Here is a 24,385-nt window from a genome sequence, read left to right on the forward strand (position 1 = left end):
GAATTTATAACAAAAGTACACAGTTAAAATAGATTTTTTATAAGTATAATGGCAAGATGTACTGCTCACATGATATACAGTTAAATTAATATTGCAATTTAATAGAACAGTTTACTGTGAAGGAACTATTCACATCCCATTTTAAAAATCATAAAAACTGAAAAGTAAATAGTTAGAACCTAAGAAACTTAGAAGCAAAGACTAGATGATTTTTCCAAGATGATCAGACTTTTTTTTTTTTTTTTAATTTTGCAGGAAAACAAAAATTAATCTCCTTCTATTACACAGTTAATTCATGTTCAGATTCACATTCATCACAAGAATGAGAATAATAGCACTGCCTTTTAAAAAAGCATAATTTAATCAGAGAACTGTGAGCAGGAAAAAAAAATACCACCATTTTTATTCAAAACAAAAGCACACTAAAAGATCTCAGGCAGTTACAGCAGTGAAAAATTAAGTGAAGAACCAGTGCAAATGTTTCTTAATTTTAAACCACAATGTGATAAACAATGTATTCTAATTTTTTGCCATGCACTTCAATGTATGCTATGCTTTGCTATATTACCACCTCAGGAAAGCACGAGCGCTTACTAGAGCCTATTGCCGTTTGTTCACAGACTGACTCTAGAGTTTTGTTTTTAAAGACATAGACAGCTGATCGTCCCCCTGTACAGCCTACCCCCCATCAAGCTTCCTCCTCCTGCTTGAAGAAAAGTCCCTAATTCCTTTCTCACAAAGGAACTTACATTATTTCAGGTCTGAGGCACTCCGTGCGTTTCCTTCCGCAAAGCTGAGAATTCTGACTTAGATTGGTAACATGCATTTACAAAGACAAATCAAAGAACAGCAAATCACTTACCCGCTTTAGCCACGTGAAGTGCTTGTAAATATCAATCTCACCATCCATGCTTTGGGCCCATCTCAGCAGTCACGTTCCCAGGGCTAAAAGAAACTTTTGGAAGCAAGCGAGCTGCTTTGTTCTACAGGATATAGCTGTGACTTCTTCCCCTTTAAACCCATCTACTTCTAAATTCTTGAACGTGTGTACACATTTCAAGTTAAATCTACTGCCTCTGTCCCACAGTCTTATCCCAAACACTTCTCACAGATGTATATATAATGCACAACTGTATAAACTTCAGACTCTCCCCCAAACATCTGTTTTTTTAAACAGCAGATCTGGTTAGCAACCAGAACAATGTAAATCTAAAAACACTAAAAATATAACTTGCTAAACGGTCTTTAAAAAGGGATCTTTCAAGAACAGTATAAATCTGCAGAAACTATTCACTTTTAGCGCTGAATAACAACCTAAAATTATTAAGCTGTCACTGTGAAATTATTTTCAAGTAATGCTCTCCCTGGCTTTCTGCTTCAAGAGTGGCTGGAATTCATTACAAAGACCCCCTATTTCCTGTCTCTGTTTTACTCCCTGTTTATCGTAACACTACTCAGCCTTCTCAGTTTATTTCAGGCCCTGACTAAACCTAAAAATAAGTTATGCTCTTTGAATTAGTGGCCTGTCCTCACAAAAGACATTATAAAAAAGGAGAAATTCAAGGACGAGTCAGTGGATAATCTGATTATTCCATAAATAGTGCCAGGAAGGCAGTTTTCCATCTTAACTAAAGATGATGATACCCTTTTTAAGATTTTTGTCTGCTTTTGCTGAAACCTCGTGGAATGGCAACTTTTCAAACTTGCAATACGGAGATTAATGCATATGCAAAGCAACATTCTGGCAAAGAAGGGATCTTTAAAAATACTCCCTGTTACTGTGGGGTCCTCTAGTGCCTCTGCACAGTACTTATGACTCTAACCTTTCCCAACAAACTTCAGTTTCTTGATAGGTCCCACTATTAAAAGTGGCTTTGGTCTTAAACTGTAAAACTGTTCCATATACAAACACAATGTATTGGGCAATGCCTGTTAACACCAAAATGCTGCTGTCCCCTAGGATTTTTTGTGATGATCTCAGAATATTTATTTTGCTCCACTTTTTTTTTTTTTTTTTTTTCTTTCAGTTCCTACAGCCAAATACATTCATGCATTTAAGACAAAGTGCAAGAACATGGAGCCAGGACCAAAGTTGCCCATCACACTAACAGTATATGCAAAGAATTCGAAGTCTGAAACTGTATAATGCTCTGAAAAGCAGTTGTTAAAGGGATCTATCATACTTAGCCATCTATCCACCCTTCAAACTGGAAATCCTAGATAAAGGAGTTTCTGCAAAGAGTTTTACTATTTCAAATATTCTCGATCCTTCTGACCAGTGCATGTCTTTTTTGGATCTTCCAAGTGACAAGCAGAGACCTAGACTACCAGCCTTCTTTGAGTACTGGACAGTAATAAATATATCAAGTTCTATGACAAGAAAAATGTGAAAGGTTTTTAAAAAGTTAGTACTACGAGTCTTCTAAAGGTGCTAGAGTAACTAAAATTGGCAGAAAATGGAACAAGGTAGAAGAACTTTTCTAAAAGTGAACCATGCCAGGAGACAGCACCTGAAAAGAACTCGACTTTCTCTGTACATCAAACATACTTATTTCTATGCCAATTGTACAAGTTTTTATGCTATGATAACATTGGTGAGAGCAGCTCTTTCTTGGATAGAAATCATTTGAGATGCACTCAGTACAGGACATTTCTCTTTGTCTGATAGCCTCTGTCATAATTGACTAAGGGGGTTCTCTTGAGATTAAAATATGAAATCCCTAGGGGCGCTTTTATTTCCCAGAAAATGAGTTATCTGATTATAAAGAATAGCAAATGCATCAGACTTTCTCACATTACGGTGTATATACATACACATACATATATGTGTATATTTATACACATACTGTGTACAGCCAATTACAGAATCCCATATCCATATTTAATCCAGCTCAAAACAGAGGTTGCAAGACTTATTTCAGGCTTATTTAGCAAACTGGGGGAAAGTGCTCTGTACTCTCTTAAGACGTTCCACAACATATTATGTCTTAATGATTTTGCTTTACAGCAGAGAGAAAAACAAAAAAACAAAAAACCAAAAAACACTGAGAGAAAATTGTATTCTTCCACTTACAAGTACCTCAGTGTAGCATCTGCAGCTAGGCAAGTATCAATTTTTCCTGTTAAAAGTATTTTAAATCACAAACGTACCTTATTTTTGCCTTGTCACTTGTTCTGGATTTCATGCAAAGGTCTCTTGATTTTGTTACAGTCATTCTTCCTGATTAAGAGGTAAACGTGCCTGAATTTTCTGCATCTTATCAGCTATGAATGTTGACAACATACATTCCAGACAGTCACGTGTTCCCTTTCAGCCTGTCACCTGCTTGCTGAACTTTATGTCCTGCTTGAGCTTTGGCCTGAAAAAGTTTCAGGCACCAAATGAATTCAAATCCAAATTTGCTTAGAATTTCTCTGGAAAAACAGGTTATTTCCTCTGGGCAGTGTGAAAGCATGGAAAATATGTTGCAATGTGAGGATTGCTTCATCGGGTTAGTGCTGTGTTTAAGGAAAAAAAAAAAAAAAGCAAGTGAAGGAAATGCATGTTTACGCATAGTTCTTCACTGAGCACTGACTTTTAGTTGAACGGAGAGCTAAATATCAAACCAAATAAAATAAAATCAGCCCCCAACATCACTGTAATGCCAATACCCTCATATAAATAAGTCAAAGAGAGAGAATGATCTAGCTGTTCACTCAGTATTAAGTTTTCCTTCATCCATTACTCTACATCCATTACTTCCTGATCCTTATGTTTGAACTGGCTTGGAAGCAAAGGGATTAGAAACACACTATATCTGGGAAAATGTCCTCAACATGCCAAATTCACACATCTCTCATTGCTATGATGCAGAAAAACGTGGGAACTGGAGAGCAAGGAGAAAGAAAATATGAGAATGCACCTGCACGAGAATACAGGTAAAAAAAGAAATAGCAACAGAAATCCTTTTTGTATACTGAGGAAAGTTAAGCATTTCCAGTAAGATTGTTGTTCAGAGTCTTAATAATTACTAATTGACAATTTCTAAAGGACAGAGCTAGATAAAACTTATTGAAACAAACAAACAAAAAAGGCCTACTTCATTCTCTACATGAACATATTTGCTTTAATTGTAATAAACAAAATGAAATCAGCATCCTGGGAAAGACCATGAAAAACATTATGTGGACAAGCTCATCTATTTACAAAGACAAGAAACGTGCCAGCCTACTGTATGCTACTTCATAAATGTGAAGTGTAAAAATAACTGTAACTTGTTTTTCTTTCTGAAATATCACAAAACCTGAAAATGTTTAGTTGTGTTTGAACTGAACATCTTTGTTGACTGTTGCATTATTGCCTACTATGTAGGTATTTTATAGAATTACATTTTTACACTAAAGTTTGTTACATTAATGCAGTATACCATATTTAAAACAATGAAAAGCAATGCAGCCAGAAATGAAGTGACAGAACACAACGTCAAGTAAAAAACCGTTACCACCCATAACATTAGCTACAAAACTAAAGAGAAACGTGACACTCTGTGACTTAGTGCAAAGCCACTGAAGACAACAGCTAAAAGAGTCCTAGGCAAACGGAGTCCTAGATAATATAAATAAATCATTTTCATCCTTTTGAAGGCTAGCATGCAATTTCTGCATACAATCATGAATTCCTACGAGGAGGCTTGTAGTCCATCTGACAATATCAAGGTGCAGATAGCCCATATGGGTAAGAATTGCCCTCAAGGGCTAAACTTCATAGCATGTCACCAGGCTACCTTGAAATATTGGAACATTTAACATAAAAACAAGTCTTGATATTATAACCAGAATACTGTCTCTCATTCATGAGCGCTGAAAGCCTATGGCCATAACACAGTTCTGTTTAATTGCTTCTGGTCATTGTAATTGAAAGTTGACTCTATTAAGTATTATTGGTCATTACATGGTTGCAAGAAACTGCAGAAAACTAACCTCAGTACATCATTTTAAGAAAAAGATCTAGACCTACTTGCTGCAAAGGTATTTTCAACTTGCTTTAATTCTTTGTGCAGAATAGATTTTCCTATCTATGAAAAACAGCTAATACAGAATTACACAGAATAGCCAGAATTGGAAGGGACCTCAAGGATCATGAATCTCCAACCCCTCTGCCACATGCAGAGCCACCAACCTCCCCACTTCATACTAGACCAGGCTGCACAGGGCCCCATCCAACCTGGTCTTGAACACCTCCAGGGACGGGGCACCTCTCTGTGCAGCCTGTGCCAGCACCTCACCACTCTCTGTAAAGAACTTCTCCCTGACATCCAACCTAAATATTCCCTTCTTAATAATAATATCCCTAATAATAATATCCCTAATAATAATAATAATACAATGAACTTCGCTGACAGAAAATATGAAACTGACTCCCAGACAAGCAACAATGGAATGTTAAATAATAACAATAATAAATCAATTCATCCTGGCTTAGGTAAATTCCATGCAAGCCATTTACACCTCCCTTCCCAGCAGTTCCAAGGCATTCTCTAGTACTTATAAAGAGTAGGCATGAAGTATATTGCTGCTTCCTGTGTGCTGAGAATTACTCTTACATGTTTGAGGAAGTCAGAAGACCAGACCTGCCTGTTCAGGGCCTCCTTGCATCACTAACTCATTGAAAAGGAGCTGGAGCACAGCAGAGGACTGGGTCACTCAAAATTCAACTGGAACAACTGCTGAGAAAACATATCCATCTAGTATTTCAAACTGGAAATAATAAACATAAGTGCATACAGAATAATGGCTTGGCTATACTATCCCAAGCAGACTTTGCTGGTGTATTTTCAATTTAGCATGTGCCAACGCCACTTGGTAACGGGAAGATTCAGCTACATATAGCTCTGTCATGACTCTCAACATTTGAGTCCTGCAGTCAAACCTACCAGGAGATAGATGTACTGGATTTAACTGACATTGCTCACAACATATTCTCTTCCCATTCAGCTGCTGTTGAAGAGTCCTACTGCTGCATACATGTAATTCTTCTGTTTTTAGTAGCAATAACTTACATTCCAATTAAATATTTATACAGTACACTTCTAAAGACTTCTTGTAACAACAGTTCAGATATAAGAAATATACAATTATTTTTTCTTTTAACTAGCAGAGGATATTACTACTATACTCCATCTTTATAAAAGTATTTGTTCGAGTCTGTCTTGAGGTATCTTGCCCTGAGGAGAATGACCAGGGGATCCTGATGGACAAAAAGCTGGACATGAGCCAGCAGCTCTTGCCATCCAGAAGGCCAATGGTATCCTGGGCTGCACCAAAAGAAGGGTGGTCAGAGGGAGGGGATTTTGCCCCTATACTCTGCTCTTGAGAGGCCCCATCTGGAGTACTGTGTCCAAATCTGGGGATCCCAGTACAGGAAGGACTTGGAGCTGTTGGACTTGGTCCAGAGGAGGGCCTAAGATGATCAGAGGATTGGAGCACCTCTGCACCTCTCCTATGAAGAGGCATTGAGAGAGCTGGACCTGTTTAGCGTGGAGAAAAAAAAGGCTCCAGGGAGACCTAATTACAGACTTCCAGTATTTAAAAGCAGTTTACAAGCCAGAGGGAGATTGATCTTTTCCACAGCCTGATAATGATAGAACAGAATGGCTTTAAACTATTTAAAAGAGAGGAGATTTAGGTTAGATGTTAGGAAGGAATTCTTTTCTCAGAGGGTGGTGAGGTACTGGAACAGCTTGCCCAGAGAAGTTGTGGATTCCCTATCCCTGGAGGTATTTTGAGGCCAGGCTGGATGGAATCCTGGACAGCTTGATCTAGTGATTGGCAACCTTGCCTGTGGCAGGGGGTTGGAACTAGATCATCTTTAAGGTCCCCTCCAACATAAGCAATTCTATAATTCTCTCCCCTTTCTGTTTCCTCAAATTTAGTGCCTTCAAAAAAAGATTTTCAGAATTAAGCTTCTAAGAAAAAACATCATGAGGAAAATACTCAGGATTTCTCATGAAGCAGCATTTTAAGGATCAGTATATAAAGCTACACAGTGAAGTGGCTGAAATTTAACATAAACACTCCACTAGAAGTAAGATCAAGTTTTACAATCATGAAAATAAGGGTTTTCACCTATTTTTAAAATTATTTTAGGACCTCTGTAAGAACACTAGAGTTCTCCTTTGTACTCAAAGAAGTGATCAACAAAGATGAATTAATAAATGAACAGTGTAGACAGTCAGAGTTCTAAAATAAAACTGTACCTGAATGTATTCTCTCACAGCTCATTAATTCAAACATAGCCCGTTGTTACTGCAACAGTTCATTTTTAATGCTGAAATTACTATCTACTTCATGATACGTCCTGTGGTTGTTAGCAGTACTAAAATATTTATTGAGAAGCAGTGAAACCACACACAAAATGGTTTTATGTATTTGAAGTTTCCTTGAAAATTCTTTTAAATGTCTTATGACAACCCTCCTCTTCTTTGTTGTTCAGTTTTCAAGGCCAAAGAATTTACAAACATAAAGCATGTACAAGACTGCATGAATGCACTTGCAGGCACAAATTTTTAGTATAGTTCTTAAGTAGTAAAAAAGCTACTATTACTGAAGCTTTATTCCATTTTTGTTTCATCAAAAGAACAGCGCTTTTCTAACATCACAAAAATTGTTATATCCTCATTCCATTCTATGTAGTAACCACCTAAATTCAATGCTACTTCATCTATCTCAAATCAATGTTGTTGAGGTGAATACAGTACAGCTGAGTGCAAATTCGATATCTTGACGTTCAGAGATACCAGACTACAGAAATTTAAAAAGGAGCCTTTGCAGAATACACAAATTTGCAATATGTGGAAATTTTAGTTCCACAAAAAAGTACAAAATCCAACTCCACTTGAAACACTCTATCACCACCAGAGGTCCCATTAAAAATAAATACAATTAATGCCCTCCAGTGACGGAATAAGCAAAGTAATGTCAGATGTGAAACAAATCCTGAAGTTTTCATACCTTAGACACAACTAAATTTTCCCACATCTTTGGTATACATAACAGAATTGTTAAGAAACATTTGGTGATACTTCATACCTAATAATGGTACTAAATGATAAAATTAATGGAAGGCAAGACTCAATAATGACATCCAACTCTCGGTTCCACACAGGACTACCAAAAATTTTAAAACATGGAAGTTTTGTGCATGCTTATAGGTGTTTCTTTGTTTGTTTGTTTTAACTGTAAAGAAAAGTGCACATTCTAAGATTGAGTTTAGTGGATGTTTTGTAATTAAAAAAAAAAAAAAAAAAATTACACCTACTATGCTCAAATCCCCTCATGCATATAGATGTCCTTAAAATAAGTGTAGAACTTGTCCATACAAAACAGGGCAAAATATTTTAAGAACACAGTGGTCTCAACATACTGTGCTATAAGATCTGCTCCTCATCTGGATAAGGTTCAGTCCTTTCAATACAGCCAAATGTTTATTCCCTATCTATCCCAACATAAACATCTCTCACTCAGAAGCTAATGCTCTTTTCATTTACCATCATTGCCTGGTGTAGAATATACCTTGGAGTTTCAGAATACCAACAAGCAAAAGGATAAAGAATCATGCATCTTATTCCTATTTCTTCCTTCATCAGACAACATCACTGAATTCCAAATTGATAGATTTAAAAATGATAAGCTTTATTTATATACACACTCATATGTTATCTTCAGGAAAGAATGAATATCCACAACAGAAACAAATAAAAGCAAAAAATGTCACAGAAAAGTTCACTTTAAGCTTTGCTTTTATTACATCCAACACAACCTAAGGCCTATCAACTATTCATACTCCTGTGTTCATTTAGTCGTCACCTCATAAAGTGGTGATATCAACAGCTTTTTATGATTACTTAATATCTGCTGCAGTTCTCTAACAAGACAGATTTCAGTCATTATAAAAGTCACTGAAGCATGAGAATACTTGACCTAAGGCTGTTTACAAACAAACAAAATGATAAAGTTAGAAGTAAATACTCACCAGATTCTCTTCAAACCACTCCCGTATACATATTGCTGTGGCCCCTGGAATTTGATTTCGCAGTGCTTCTTTCTCTTGAGGATCCTCTAACATTTCCAAAGCCATCTTTAGATCTTCCAGGAGATGCAAAATTTGAAATGTGCCCAAATATACTGATGGAGCAGGTGACACAATATCATAAGCACAATTAGCATACTCTGCAGCTGACTTTGTACCTAAAAGAAGCGAAAACAGGAAAGTCTTATTTCAAGTGACAAATACTTAGCTACTACACACTGCTATATTTGGACTTCAAATATTGACAAGTTTCAATACTTCCAGTAAGACTTAGAAATAAAGCAGATATTAGTTAAATAATGAACACTTTAGAATTAAACATCAGAGCAATGATGTATTATATATGTATTATATGAAGCATATTTCAACCTAGACAACATTTACAATGTCTCTTAAATTACAGACTCCAAACTTTACCACAAATCACCTGTAATTTTCCATGGTTACCATGAGATGTCACTAACTTCTCAGCTACACAGAAGTCTCCACACAGAGCAGTGTTTCTCAAGCAAAACAAGCAAGATTCACTCAGCCCTTTGACAAGAAACTTAAATGAAAATAACCTGTATTACCAGAAATGGAAAAATATGTAACCTCAAACAGGTTTAAAGCACTTTTCACTGAGAACAAACTACCCAAAGTTCTGAGAACTTTGTGAGCTCTCCAAATTATAGAAAACTCTAAAACCCAGCCACTCGCTGACATCCTTTCAGCATCAAACATCTTTCCTCAGAAACATATCTCATGAAATGAAGAATTAGAAATTATAACATCTTTGAATCTTTTGTTTTAATACCCTGTTTAGCGAGCTATCTTTTTTTCAGTTCTGAGTTTCATTTGACACCGTTTGGTTTACTTAACAAATACTCAGATGGAAAACTTGTAAAACTTGTAAAGCTTGTATTGGCTTTACTTTTTATAGTTTATTTTATTATATATATAGTTCATTGCTCCATGTACATAACAGATTGCACTCATGTATGAATTCATTCCTGTTCTCTGGCATAAACAATCCCATGTTTTCTCTTATTTGACTTCATGGGAGATACTTACAAAATAAAAGGATTGAGAGGAGGACAGTAACATTTTACATATGTATGCTGTACTGCATCATTGATCCATACAAGGTGATCAAAATCATTTCCACAGATTTTTCCACTCACTCCTCTTTTTAACATCACTTTCACCTTATACTTTAGTTGCAAGAGGAAGAGAAGTCTTCATCAAGTTTTGAAAATTACTGGCTAAGATTTTTTTCCCTGAGCAGCTGTATTTCATTTGAAACACAGACGTATGACTAATCCAAGTTTCCCTCATCTGTGCACACTACTTTGCATTAATCAATGTTCTTTTGTCTGTTACAGTTGTTTATCAGCTCTGATTTGAACATTACATGTTGTTTGAACCCAGTGAATCTAATGGTATTTTACATATAGCACTATATACATATAATTTAGTAAATATAGCTCACAAATGCATTAACATTATGTCCTAGTACACTTGAATATCTTCTGCACCTAGATGGGCTTTTTGCCAGAACACTAATTGATCATTTGATCCTAACACTGTTTTCCCATCTCAGTGAGTCATCGATCCAAGAAAGCATTTCGTCTCTCATTTTGTGAATGCTAAACTTCACAATAATCTTAAGGGAAATCTAAATAATATTAACCAGATGTTCTTCAACCACTGCTTTGATGACTGTGATCTACCAGATCACTTACCTGTGCAGATGACTGCGTCGTTTTAATTCTACTGTTCTATTTATGTGTTGTTTGAATCAAAACAGTGCAAAGGCATCCTTGAACATTTCTAAGATTTAGCAACACTCAGTAGTATTGGCTGTCAGATGGGTTGTTTTGTTTGTTTGTTTTAAAGCAACACATTTATCTTCATTGCCTGACTATTTAATATAATTCTAAGCTCTTTTCAAACATTTAGTCCTATTTACTTGTATTACATATAGGTTTATTTTGATATGTCAAGTGTAAGAACTCATCTTATTTTCTGTCTAAGACTGCAGCCAAGATAGTATTTCTCTTCAATATCCAGTTCTAAGACTGCTAAAGACAACAATTTTACCTCCTAAATCAATTTGTCTTCCAGATTTTTTTTCCTTTTAAGAGAATCATCTGTTTTACTGAATTTGATTATTCTAACCAATAAAATATATATTCTTGTTTATTTACATCCTCCTCAATACCTATGCAAGCTGTTTATTTACTTCCTAATGCAGTTTAATCTAGCACAGTATGAACTAAAAACAGAAGTTTGCAAATTGTGTACAACAGGAACTTACTTCACATAACATCTTAAACCTTTTCATTTGGCCAGAGAGGTCAATTCTTACTTTCCTAAAGAGATACACACAAGCTGAAATCAGAAATAGCGTTGCCAGCAGAAGTGAAGTGATTGTGCCTCAGTACTCAACCTGGTGAGGACAAACTTTCAATGCTGCATTCAGTTTTAGGCCACTCGCTACAAGAAAGAATTTGAGGTCCTGGAGCATGTGGGGCAATGAAGGGCAATGAAGCTGTGAGAGGTCTGGAGGGTGAGTGCTATGAGAAGCAGCTGAGGGAGCAGGGATTTTTTAAGTCCGGAGAAGAGGAGGCTCAGGGAAGACCTTACAGCTCTCTACAAGTACCTGAAAGGAAGCTGTGGTGAGGTGGGGTTCAGTCTCTTCTCCCATGTAGCTAGCAGTAGGACTAGATCTGCAGACAATGCTTCAAGATAAATACAGATTTAAAGCAAATGTCCTGGGTTTAAATTGATTATGTTAGCAGCTCAGACAGTTTACACAGGCAATGTAAAGCCAAACTGTACAAACCACTGTAACTTGCTCGTGGACAGTACTGGTAACATCTTCTCTTACCCAACTAAACACCTCACTGCTTATCACATCTTGCTTCCATTCTTCGATTACAATGGTGACATGACACACAATTACTATCATATCCACCTTCTTCAAAAAACTATTTAAAATTCTGTAGGAAAGTTGTGATAGTTCAATTCAGTATTTCACTTGTGAAAGCTTCCTATTTTACTGCTTAGTTTCAAGTGGATCATAGGCTTGCTTCTCTTACTTGCTTTCCATATAGTTTGATATTAAATAGATTACATACAGTTCGACCAAAGGACAAGAACACATCCTGAAAAATTATGTGCGTAGGAGTAAGTATATCAATTTGCATTAGTTTAAATCTTCACATCATCACACTGCAAAATACATTAAACTTTATCTCCAGACAGTAAGAAACTGGATCTCTTTGCTGACTGAAAAAAAAAAAAAAAGAAAAAAAAAAAAAAGGAAAAAAAAAAAGGAACACCCCAGTGCAAACAAACTTCTAGATGTTACCAGTCAACTCTACCCTTAACAGCAATTAGTATGCATCTGACTTCAGTATAGGCAACTGATGGAGGGAAGAATATGGTTCAGTCACTAGAATTTCATTGATAGTCAAGAGAAATGAGTGTAGTTCTGAACTAAAAAAAAAAAAGCAGCAACCTCACTGTATGATTTTCAGCAAGTCAGAGTGTTCCTGTATCTTTTTTTTTTTTTTTCCCCCCCAAGGCCAAAAAAGGACACAGGGGAATCTTTTGTCATTATATTTATATGAAGTTCAACATGATGGTATTCTAGGGCAGCACAATTAATCATGATGAATGTATACCTTAAAGAGGGAAAATAATAAAGGAGGAAAAAAAAAGTAGTGGATAAAGACAAGCTGCTCAATTCTCACTTTCACATACAGCCAGTGGATGAAGAGGTTAAAGTGTACTACTTTCTAGAAAGAATAAGAAAACTATTAAAAGAAAAAAAACAACTTCAAGTTACATGTTTGGGTTACACATTGACCATGGAAGCACACTGTGTGTTCAGAGTTCCTTTCAGTTAGCTGAATGGTTTCAAAGAAAAGTCCCTTTTGGGCAAATACATAACCTATTCAGAGAACAACACTGTTTGCAGCATGTGAAAATAAATTACTAAACAGTACTATTGTATTATTATTTACTACTGTAAACAGTACAATAAAAATCAGAAAACCTTGCCAGTTTGAAAATCCACTCTCCTCAGCTTCTATTATAGACATTCATCTGTCATTCATTTATTATCACTTTTAGCAGTAAAAACTGTTTCTCATCTCTCATTCTCCCTTGCCCCTTTACTTCTTCTCCACTGCATTCATCAGTATGATCTGTTCTCTCTAGTATATGTATCTATTCTCTCAGTATAAATCTATTCTCTCTAAAACTGCCTGAATATGGTAATATTAAGCTCAACAATTAGTGGTTTACAAAGAGATTTTTCCTGAAACTGCTGATTTTTTTAGTCCAGAAAACAGTTAAAGAAAACATTAAAAAAAAGTTACCTCAAAAAATCCAAACCAAACAAACTGACCTTCAACAACAGACACCCCTCTATTCCCAAAATAAAACCAACAGAACCCAAAAGCTAATTCTAAAGTGGGGTACAGATTGCTTCCTATAAACCTGAAATACACAAATAATTGAGTTTTATCATTTATTCTAATCACCTTTGGACAAAGTTATAAACATTTACTCTGGCTTTTTAGTCAATCATTGTTGCACTGCTACAATATATATATATTTTTTTACCTGAGTTTTTACTCAATGAGTATATAGGTTGTCCAAGTTCTTCCTCTCTCCTTCAACTCTGCAAAGTATAATTCCCTTTTGAAGCATGGGTCTCTTTTTCTCACGAAGCCCTGAAAACTTGAATTTATGTAAACTAGCAGTAAAGTTTTGACGAGACAAAATTCAGACTTCTCACTCCTAAGTCTTCTCTCAAAGGAGTGGAGAGGTAACTCACACAATCCTTTCTTTTAATACAATAATGCAAAATACATCACAAATGTTGTATTTTGAATCATAGCTTGCATTAGCTGATCCTTAAATGTCTGCTTTTAGATCTTTAACTACAGTGAACAGCAACAGTTAAACTGGATTAGCAGGAAGCCCTAGAATAGTTTCCAAAGCTAGAAGTGTAGATTATGGCTATAGGTCATAATCAGATGCAAGTTTCATGTAGCTTGGATGATTTTCAGCTGAGCTTTATTTACAACCACTTGTGGAATACTTTAGACAATTTTCAAGAGCGTTCTATAATTTCATATGCAAATCATCTGCTCAACCCTTTTCCTTTTACATGCTTATAGATTTCAAGCAGTGATGCTCAGCACGTTATGTATGGTACACACAACTGCAACAAAGATCTCCCTTATCTGGAAACACAAGCCAAGCAGCCTTACAGGTGGTAGAGAAAGGAGGATGGATTCTGCAGTAACAGTGCAAATTTAGCAAAGGTAGGAAAACACAAATCTTAATGTTGTATTTGAGGTCAAGTAACAATAGCACAGGAAAAACACAATCAACACATTTCATTAAAAGACAAACAAATATTTCCATCAATCTCTTCACTTCTCAAACATTTCTCCATAAGCATTTACACACACACACACACACACACACACAAACTCACAAAGAGTGCATTTAGAGCCAAAGAAACCATTAGTCAATTAGAAGTGTTGCAAGTCAACAACTACCTCTTTTTAGCATAAAAATTCTACAATGGCTGTAGCAGCCAGTGGTAACACTAAATAATGTTTAATGACAAGATACATCTCTGCAATCAGGAGGAAAATATCTGCATCCAGTCTGTTAAAAAATAAAAGCATAATTTCATAAAAATCATATTATTCTGATTTCCAAAAATTAATACTTTTTTTGAATCAATTTCATCACCTAAAGTAGAAAACAGAACAGCTATGATTCTGCACTTAAAGAAATTTTGTTTGATAGAAGTTGCTCCAATCTACCTCTTAGAAATCTGTCTAACAACCAAATGACTCACATACTGAAGAATAGATAATGCCCTATAAACCACAAAAGAACCTCTGTGTCTCAGATTTTCAATTATATGGGGCTATGACCGTCATGGTTGAACTGCCTTTCTTTGCTACATACTGTATTGGCAGTTATTTACATTTCTCTGTCTTTTCCACCCTTTGCTGCTATGCCAGTGGAATTTGACAACATCATACTCTGAAGCCAGTTTCAATCCTTTCTCTTCAAGCCAAACTTTCTGAAACTTTTCATGGCAAGCTGCAGAACATCTTGTCTACCAGTTTGAACTTTAGCTAGAAAGTGGTTTTAACATCAGAGACAAGTAATTAAATACTGTTAGGCAATTTCCTCCACTCCACACTGGCATAACAACTCCATTAATCCTTCTAAAGAATTACTCTAGGAGAGCAATGCTTCCAAATCTATTACACTAATAGAAATTTTAGCACATATGGACTATTCTCACATGAATTCCATCTCATGCTGTTCCATGGACATGCTATATCTGCCTTGAGTTAAATTACGCCAAAACTTAATACAAATACCTATGATGCATGGATTTTGTTTTGCACAAACACAATGCAGTACTGCAGTTCAGGTATGTTGTTATTGGTACCCAGTCATTATGTGGTTCTTGTTTTATATTGACAGTCCTGCTTCTCTGTACTCAGAGACAAAAAATATTCCTGTTATAAAGTTTTCTACATTTTGAATTAAATCAAGAATTTGCAAGAGATCTTCTAAATCTGCTGTTTTGCTGAAAAGGCAGGACCACATTCAAGGGAAATCAAAGACCAACTTGATCATAAAGGACAGCTTTGTCTTTTACACATGCAGATGTTTAAAGTTGTTTTAAGTTGATTGTTTATAGCAAAATTCTCAATGCCTGTCAGCTCCATCATATTTTGTAGTATTCACCTGTTTACAGAGAGATTCCATCGGCATTACAAAGAGTATCTTGGCCCTCTATCTTGTCAGATACCCACACCCACATCTGTGAGAAAAAATGCTTACAATAGTGAGAATATGGGAAGCATGTTTGGGACAGCAGCCCAAATAGCTATAACAATCTCTTGCAAGGTTAAGCACTCGAAATTGAGGAAATTCCGAACTTCAAGTTGCTCTGGCAACCTTGAGTAAGGAATGAGTAGACGACGCCTCACAAGTGCAATGATCACTCAAGATGCGATGATTTTCATATGTCTTTAACCATATACCAAAACTGCATTTGAGCAGTTATATAAGGTCATGCTTAAAAGCTACAGTGTATGTAAAAGCCTGACAAAATACAGCAGCAAAAAAATATAAAAGTTTGTGAGTTCACGTCTTCTATGACGGTTAACAAACACAAAAGAAAGATCAGAGAGTCGATGTGAAAAATTACAGATTAAGCACATAAGCAGTTAGACTTTTTAAAGGTTTAAAAGATTCAAAATTGTTATACATCTGTTATTGCTAACAACTTCTAAGACATTATTAATTAGCTTTCCTAAGGTCAAGTATCTGAAGCTAAACCCTAGCATCTAACAAGCTATAACAAAGGTTACAAAGTGAGCACCAAGTATTTCTAATTTTATTCATTATTATTAATTTTCCTCTAATTTTAAGGATAATTGAAGGTCACCTTTTTCATCTTCTCTAACCCTCGTACTATCTTGATATACATTTTTACAAGATAGTTAACGATAGGAAACTATTCCTCTATCAAAGACCTGATTTCAAGTCATCTACAATTTCATTTCCTTTTGAATATCTCTACTGCTATACGATCTATGCATATTTTCTAGTCAACGGATTCAAAATGTCACTCTACTATAGCGAGTATTGTAGAATTTCTAAAATGCTCACCTTAATTAATATCTAGAAGTAACAAGGAAAACAAGTACTGTAGATATAGCTTCTCTTTTGCTCAGAAACAAAAGCCTAAATTATTGAACGTGAACAAAAAGTAAAAAGGGAAATACAGCAATCATAATTGAAGCATAGACCATTAACACAATTACAATTTATCTAGAAAATATAAGAAAACCACTCCAGTTGTTGCTTCAAGCTATAAAGAAACGAATTGCTCATTATTTCAATTATTCTGTTCTTGTAATCTCTACTTCAACTACAGTTTGTGTTAATTTGATATTGGAAATGAAATTCTACACAAATCCCTGTCCTACAAGTTATAACTAAATTATACACTGTTACTATAGAAATTAAACTTTGAATGTGAAAATTGTGTGACAGAAATCATAAAAATAAAAAGCCATCTGGTAGTATATAAAACCAAAGAGAAAATGGTAGGGTCCATTCTCTATTCACTCTTCACAATCACAAGAGGCTTGCACTGCCTGTCAGCTGCATGTCACCCAGCATACATTTCAGATACAACATCCCTTCAGAACAGACCACAAAAACATGGTATTAAGTGCTCTCTGTCTGGTCTGGACAACCTCAAATCCTTATGAAGCAGAACAGAGAATTCTATCTTCTTCATTTAAAGTGCTGCATGACTACTGCTTACATTCTGAATGAATCCTCTGAGTGAATACCTGATTGTTCATGGGTGAAGCATAAGGTCATTAAGAAATCTTTCATTTTCTACTATTTAAGTAGAAACTCAGTGAAAACCTCACTCTACAAAACCTAAAATCCACTCAAAGGGGTTCAAAAACATGTATCAGTATTTTTTGTCAATTTCTGCATTTTCAATCCAATTTCTGATCACCTAACTAGAGCTCATTTGGTAATCCAACACACACCAAGTAAGATCGCATAGCTCTGGAGCTTGAGCTCTTTCATTTCTGTACTCCAATTAAGATGGGTCAGAAGTTGTAGTACACAGCCAAGGTGATGGCTGAATGCGAGTGGACTGCCCTTGGAGAGAAGGGAATTAAAATACTAACAAACTTTTAGAGTTACTTTGGTCCGTTAATCTTTCAGTACTAATACTGAAATATTGGTACACACCCATGTGATAATACACTTGCATTATTCATTATTTTTCATTAAGTAATAACTGCTGGAGCTTCTGTTAAAATTACAGTAATTACACTGATTAACCACTGAATTTAAAGAGATTCTGGATCTACGGAGGATTATAGTATTGTGACATTAATTTTTACACTTTACACTTATGACAGTTGTTCACAAAAAAAAAAAAAAATGCATGTCCAAATTAGACAGAAATATTTTGAAAAACTAAAGTAAAATAAAAACTATTTTAATTCATTATGATTTATTGAAAAGAAAAATTAAACGAAGTTTATAATCCTGTGGAGAAACACATTTTAATGGATGGGGTACAAGCCAAAGAAATGAGAAAGTAATGACTTGGGCAAGACACAGATGGACACAATGTCATAAATGTGCTCTACAAGTAAAGAGTACGTAAACAGATTTGACATATGAATGCTTCCTTTAAAAACTCCCTCTGTTTCAAGTGCAAAGCATTCTGGCTAATGGATAAGTCATGTTCATTGACAATCACATTAGTCCTTTTTGCTATTTTAGCCAAATAGGGGTAATCATTTAGCATGCCTAATTTATATAGCTAAGAGGGTGGGTATCAGTAAAGATGTACTGAAGCATTAAAGACTTGGGAACACTCACTTATCTGTCAAATTTGATCAAGCCCAAAGAAATTTAATTTGTTAATCTTGTTTTACAATCCTACTCTCATGCACTCTAAACTCTAATATATTTTGTATTGCACTGAGATGCACAATCTACTTAAGACTTTTTATTTCCATTAACCAGAATCATCCAATAGGTATGCTACCATTTGAAGTAAGTGCTTTTACTTCCACAATTAAGAAGGCTAAAACTAGGATTACAAATCTGTAAATATTTGTATTGTGTTTGCATGCCCAGTTCTTTCCTCAAAATGTTAGAACAGGGCCTTATGCTGTAATAACTTCAGCTATTATAAGAATTTATGGTTTTCTTACTAAAAAAATTTTTTTACTTGCATGTGTATACATATATATCTAAATGTATATTTGTATACATACACATGTACACACCTCCCATACTCAAACTTCAAAAGTTAAACACCTCTAGACTTTTCAGTTCCCTGAAGCAATGATTAATGATCATTTTATGCCTGAAGCAAAGGTTTCTGAGGTCACAAGGAAAACATAGCTCTTCCTAGTACCCATTCAGGCCTTATTCTAAGGGATACCTCTTTTACCAACTACTTTTCCATAGTCATGAAATTTAGGCTTAGGCTTTGAATTCAGTGCTGCCCAGACACCATGGATCCATGACCTGAAAAAACTTTCAGCAGATGATTTTTATTATCTCCAGTCTGATGAAATAGCTCAGAACAGCTGACTTTTGCTGTTTCTAGACTACTCTAAAAGCACCTATGTTGGTGCAGATAATTTCTCCAATATTTGCATCACATAGTATTTATAAATCTGCAGTTAGAAAAATTCTTGTTTGTTTATTAACAGTCCCCACCCTGAAGGAGTTCTGTACATTATTTCCTCTCTCACTACATTTAAGAGAATATTCCTGTTTTCCAGACCCTCCCCAGATTGCATACAGAAGCCTAGTGGATTGAATTAGAGAGAATCAAACTTGGATAGTAACCATGTTCCTCAATTTGAGGCAAATTGGGATAATCACCAGTATCCAAGTACAGGCTCCAGCAGACATATTCAGTCTCTCAATCATACCAGAATATGTGATAAGCAGTTCTGGAACACACAGAACATTAGCTGGAAAAGAATGACCAGAAAAAACTTCAGTTATCCTATCTTAAAATCACTTTCCTAATTCTAGTAATGGAAAACAATAATTAACATAAACAATTCTCCAAACTATTTGAGTTTTGTGTTACAAGTAAAAATAAAGGAACAAAGTAATATTTTTTGGTTGGTATGGGTAGATATTCTGAAATCACATCAATTCAGTTAACATTCTGAAATCAAATCAATTAACATTGATGAGATCTGACAATGCGTGACTGGAAATCTTATTTCTTCACCATTATATACCTTAATATTATCCTATGTTCCACATAATACTGAATATAACTGGAAATTAGAAAAAAAATTAAGTAATGTGAAGTCAAAGTCAACTCTCCTGAAGCTGTCAATTTACTCACAACACTGTGGAAACATATAACTAGCACATCTAAGTCTTTTTGGTTTAGTCTGGGAATCAACACCACCTAGTTGAGGCAATCTCAAGTATGAGTACAAACTGGGAAGAGAACTTACTAAGAGCAGCCCTGAGGGGAAAGGCTTGGGGGTCTTTGTGGATGAAAAGGGGATTGGAACTGGATGGCCCATAAGGTCCCTTCCAACTCAAGCCATTTTCTGATTCTATAAAAACAGCTGTGAATGAGATGTGCAAAGCACCAACTGAAACAGATTATTTCTTACAAACTAACTCCACATATGAAAAGCATGTCTAAATCTTTATGGGCAACAACACCACTACAAAACAGCTGTGAATGGGGTGTGCAACCCACTGATAAATGCAGATTATTTCTTACATCACGTGTTTTGCTTCTCTGTATCATTATCTCCATAATCATGACAGCTTAGCAGAGGGTATAAAAGTAATGCTGGTAGGCAGCCTGGAACTATGTAATTCTAGAGCATATTTATCAGGATGAAACCCTAAAAAGTTAGGGGTTTTAAAAGGAATGGGGGAAAGAAAATTAAAAAAAAAAAAAAAAAAAAAAAGGGAAATCTAGCTCAATTATTTTTCTATCAAACTAGTAGAAGTATGTGATTATTTAATACAGTCAAATATTGCCATGCTGTCATGTATTGTCATATATTTAATGGATTACCTTTCAATACCATTGGGGAAAACAAACAAACAAACAAACAGAAAAGTAAACAACTATTATATTACCCAGAACTGACCTTGCAGCAATGGTTTTACAGAGCTGCTAGTCATGGAAATGCTACTGAGTAGCAATGTTATCTTTGTGAAAAAACTACGTAGCTAGTATGTCTTGGAAGGGAATACGCAATGGTATCTTCAGGCAAAACAAAAGTTCTCCAAACAACATATATTCAACATATTCAAGGATGTAGACCTCTTTGTCGTTTAAGGGCATCATATCGATCACATGAGGAAATACTAAACAACTTGAAATATTTTTTTGGAGCTTGCTTCCAACACAGAAGAGTGAAATTGATGAAAATCTTAGGAAGAAGTCTGAAAATCATCAAAATCATGTTAACTTTTCCAACACCTTCCGTCAGAAGAAAACATACCACAACTCCTGGGAGAAAGTCAGTATGTAATCTTAGAAAGTTAGAAATCTCCTATTTAAACTTCTTTGTTCTCTTGGAAGATTTTCTGAAGAAAACCTATCCTAAGAAAAGAGAAAATATTCAGAAAAATGAAAGATACATTCATCAAATGTTATCACCGCTGCATGTTGGGAAATGAATCAATTATCTCAGAAGAAAGAAAAGAAAAAATAAAAATATCCAGATGTATGCAGATAATTTAGGAGCACACGGGCCTCAGTGTTGCTTCAGCTCTTTTAAAGCATTAGCTTTACAAAAGGCACAGCATGGGCGTCATTATTTAAATTTGAAAACATTTAGTAGATGATTTTCCATCCTGCAAAAGTGAGATCACAGCCCTACCCAGATGCCTCTTCCAGGAGCTCATGCTGAACGCTGTGTGACCACAAACCCCAAGGGTACTGAGTGCTAACCATAGAATTACCTTCTCTTCTTAGATGCAGCAATGTTGAGACAAGAAGTTTTAATTGCGTTACCATAAGAGAATCAAAAGACAGCAAATTCTGTCTTGCATCATACCCCTTTCTGGCAGAAAACTATGTAAAAATAAAGTTCTAATTTCACTCCTGGATATGAATGCTAACAAAAAGAGCTATACATTCTAAATTATTAGGCCGTAAACATTATCATGAATAAGTTCTTTTATACATACACACACACACACAGAAAACTACATGGTTTATAAATACATTCTAATGTAAGATACAGATATATACTATCCAGATAACTGAATACATGGGTGAAAACATCACGTTTTTCAACAGACACACAGAAATACAAAAACAAAGAAACAAAAATCTAGCATATACTATTTTACAGTAAACTAAATGACCAAGCAAACTATAAATGTAAATTTTCAAACTAGTCATTGTAATTATTTTCTACAAAATTTCAACAAAATTCAAAGTAACAACAGGAAATAGGATTTCTTTAAGTTACCATATAACACTAGAACAAATTACATCTCTTATTTCCATAGTTATATGTCTGAGGTAGAATTATACGCTTTCTTCGGTTATATTACTTAAAATTTTCTTCACATAAATACTGAACCATAAAAACTTGTGTGTCACAGGGAACTTGGCAAACTGAGACAAATAATTAAAAACAGAAAAAATCATAGGAGGTAAAAAGATGAACAAGGTTAAATATAAAAATAATCTGTTGTAAATAATGCTGTATTTATACCTGCAATTATGTCATCCATCTGCTCCAAAGCTGCTTCAAGCATATGACTAGCATCAGAAGCCATGATCTGCAATTTGTTGAGACCTCTACTTTTCCAGCTGAAAGACAGATGAAATCACGTGTGTTATACCCCACCCAACCAGACAGAAAATATATTATAAAACAGTGAAACATGTTACACCATGCAAACAAAACTCCACACTATCAGAAATTCGGCTTTGTAATACAAAAACTAACAAATTGTTCCTATTCCTGATAGGAGATGTGGATTTCTGAGGTTCTCATTTATTCAATTTTTTCTTAAGGTTCTTTACTAAAACAAGGTAATACACATGGGAACAAAACCAAACAAATCTCAGACACTGGAAATCTGAGATTTGCCTGCTCCTCATTATTAGAAGCAATTTTCTATATCAAAGCTCTGTATTTTCAACCTTTAGCACCACAAGAAGAGGGTTTCAATAAATGAGCAAATGTAAGTGGCTTTTACTGTTTCTGAAAAAAAAAAAAATGAAGCTCACCTATAAGCCAAATGTCTGAGCTGTGATTTGACTGTTGCTACAAGAGTAAAGAGTTAATGCATACAAACCCGGTGCTGGCTCAACCCCAACAGTAATTATATCCAACATTTTTCACTTCTGACCCTTACATTACAGCACCCCAAGATCAGCCATTCTGAAATCTCTATTTATCATACTAACTGTCTTCTTCTAAATGTATGCAACAATCTCTGGTGTTCATTCAGTGACACTTTTTGGCACTGGCCACCATGACCAGTGACATGACAAATAGCTAAACCATCTACATTTACTCTCAGTTAGATACTTCCTAAATCCTAAGGAATCCTAAATCCTAAATCACCTGAATCAGAAGCCAGAGGATAAGACCAGATTTAAAATAAAAATCATTTAATTGTAATCATTTTATTGTCATTTCTAATGCACCACCAGAAAAGAAAATCCCTAAAAGTACACTTAAGGCTGACTCCATATTACTGCATCATAAGAAACATTGAAAATCAGTAATAAGACCAACGTAATGGAAAAATAATTAGTAGCAATTAAAATTGTTTTCTTTGTTTATAAATTACAAGCCCTAAGACAAAGTAGTGGTGAAAAAAACACACGAGGCTACAAAGAAAACTAATTTGTTAGTAACTTCTATGTTATCAGTGGTCCGTGTGTGCTACATCCACTCTGGTCAACACGTTCAACCATTATCTAAAAGGGACAACTGCAGGAATTAATGTCTGAAATCACTAGATTCTAATTTGAGCTCTGCCATTTAGCTAGTCATAATGGTTAAGCTGTTATCTAATTTCAGATCAAAGAGATTCAAAGAGCAGCACAATAATGCCATATTAAAAAAAAAAAAAAAAAAAGGAAAGAACAATCCTTAGTTTCACTCAAGGCAAACATCTATGAGAATAAATGTTGGTTTTGTCTTTCCATTTTTGTCTAAATAATAATTCAAGTATGAACAACGCTAAATGTAACTGAATTTCATCTAATCTCTATAGCAACTGACCCGAATGTTTCATTTAATGATATTGAAAATAATGCAAATTATCCTCAGAATAATCCTGAAAGTCCCTATGTCAGCTGATATAAAGTCAAAACACTGGAACGCTTACATGTGAACATTTCAGACACTTCCTCTGATTCTGTTGCATCAGTTCTTTAATTTGGGTAGATTTCCATCTTTTGTTATCATATTTATCTGCCAGTAGCTTAGCAGATTCATTAAAAACATTAGATACCCAGTTCTTAACTGCAGTAAGTCACCTTCCTTGCAATTTTTCCTCCCACCTCAAAGCAACAGTAACATGGGCCACAGTCACCTCAGTGAGAAAAAATCCACCTGTGGTAAGCAGCTGCCAAAGAGGTGCCTACGCTACCTTGCTGTTTGCGTGGATGTGGAAGAGAAGAGCCACTCCTCCACAGATCTATGGCCACCAGCTGCACTGGTAAATCAGGCCAGCAGACTGACTCAAATA

At 35.2% G+C, this 24,385-nt stretch overlaps 1 protein-coding gene across 5 annotated transcripts in view; it reads right to left on the reverse strand.

Moving 5' to 3' along the window:
• The window catches only part of PPFIBP2 (PPFIA binding protein 2), a 75,646-nt gene extending 51,613 nt beyond the window's left edge, over positions 1 to 24,033 (reverse strand). The window contains exons 1-4 of one of the 5 annotated variants that reach the window (XM_042881889.1): positions 24,023 to 24,033; positions 22,911 to 22,947; positions 22,390 to 22,487; positions 9,011 to 9,225 (exon numbers count right to left, since the gene is read on the reverse strand). In XM_042881889.1, the coding sequence (XP_042737823.1) occupies positions 9,011 to 9,225; positions 22,390 to 22,487; positions 22,911 to 22,947; positions 24,023 to 24,032 (360 nt within the window). In that variant the 5' untranslated portion in view covers position 24,033. Of the gene's footprint in view, positions 1 to 862; positions 956 to 3,150; positions 3,291 to 9,010; positions 9,226 to 22,389; positions 22,488 to 22,910; positions 22,948 to 24,022 lie in introns of those variants that run through there. The other 4 variants (XM_042881896.1, XM_042881891.1, XM_042881890.1 and 1 more) reach the window with 4 other exon arrangements.
• Between the last annotated feature and the right edge of the window lie 352 nt (positions 24,034 to 24,385).

The sequence above is a fragment of the Lagopus leucura genome, unplaced genomic scaffold (genome assembly GCF_019238085.1).
Source record: "Lagopus leucura isolate 7727_CA_CO unplaced genomic scaffold, USGS_WTPT01 Super-Scaffold_100033, whole genome shotgun sequence".
NCBI lineage: Eukaryota > Metazoa > Chordata > Aves > Galliformes > Phasianidae > Lagopus > Lagopus leucura.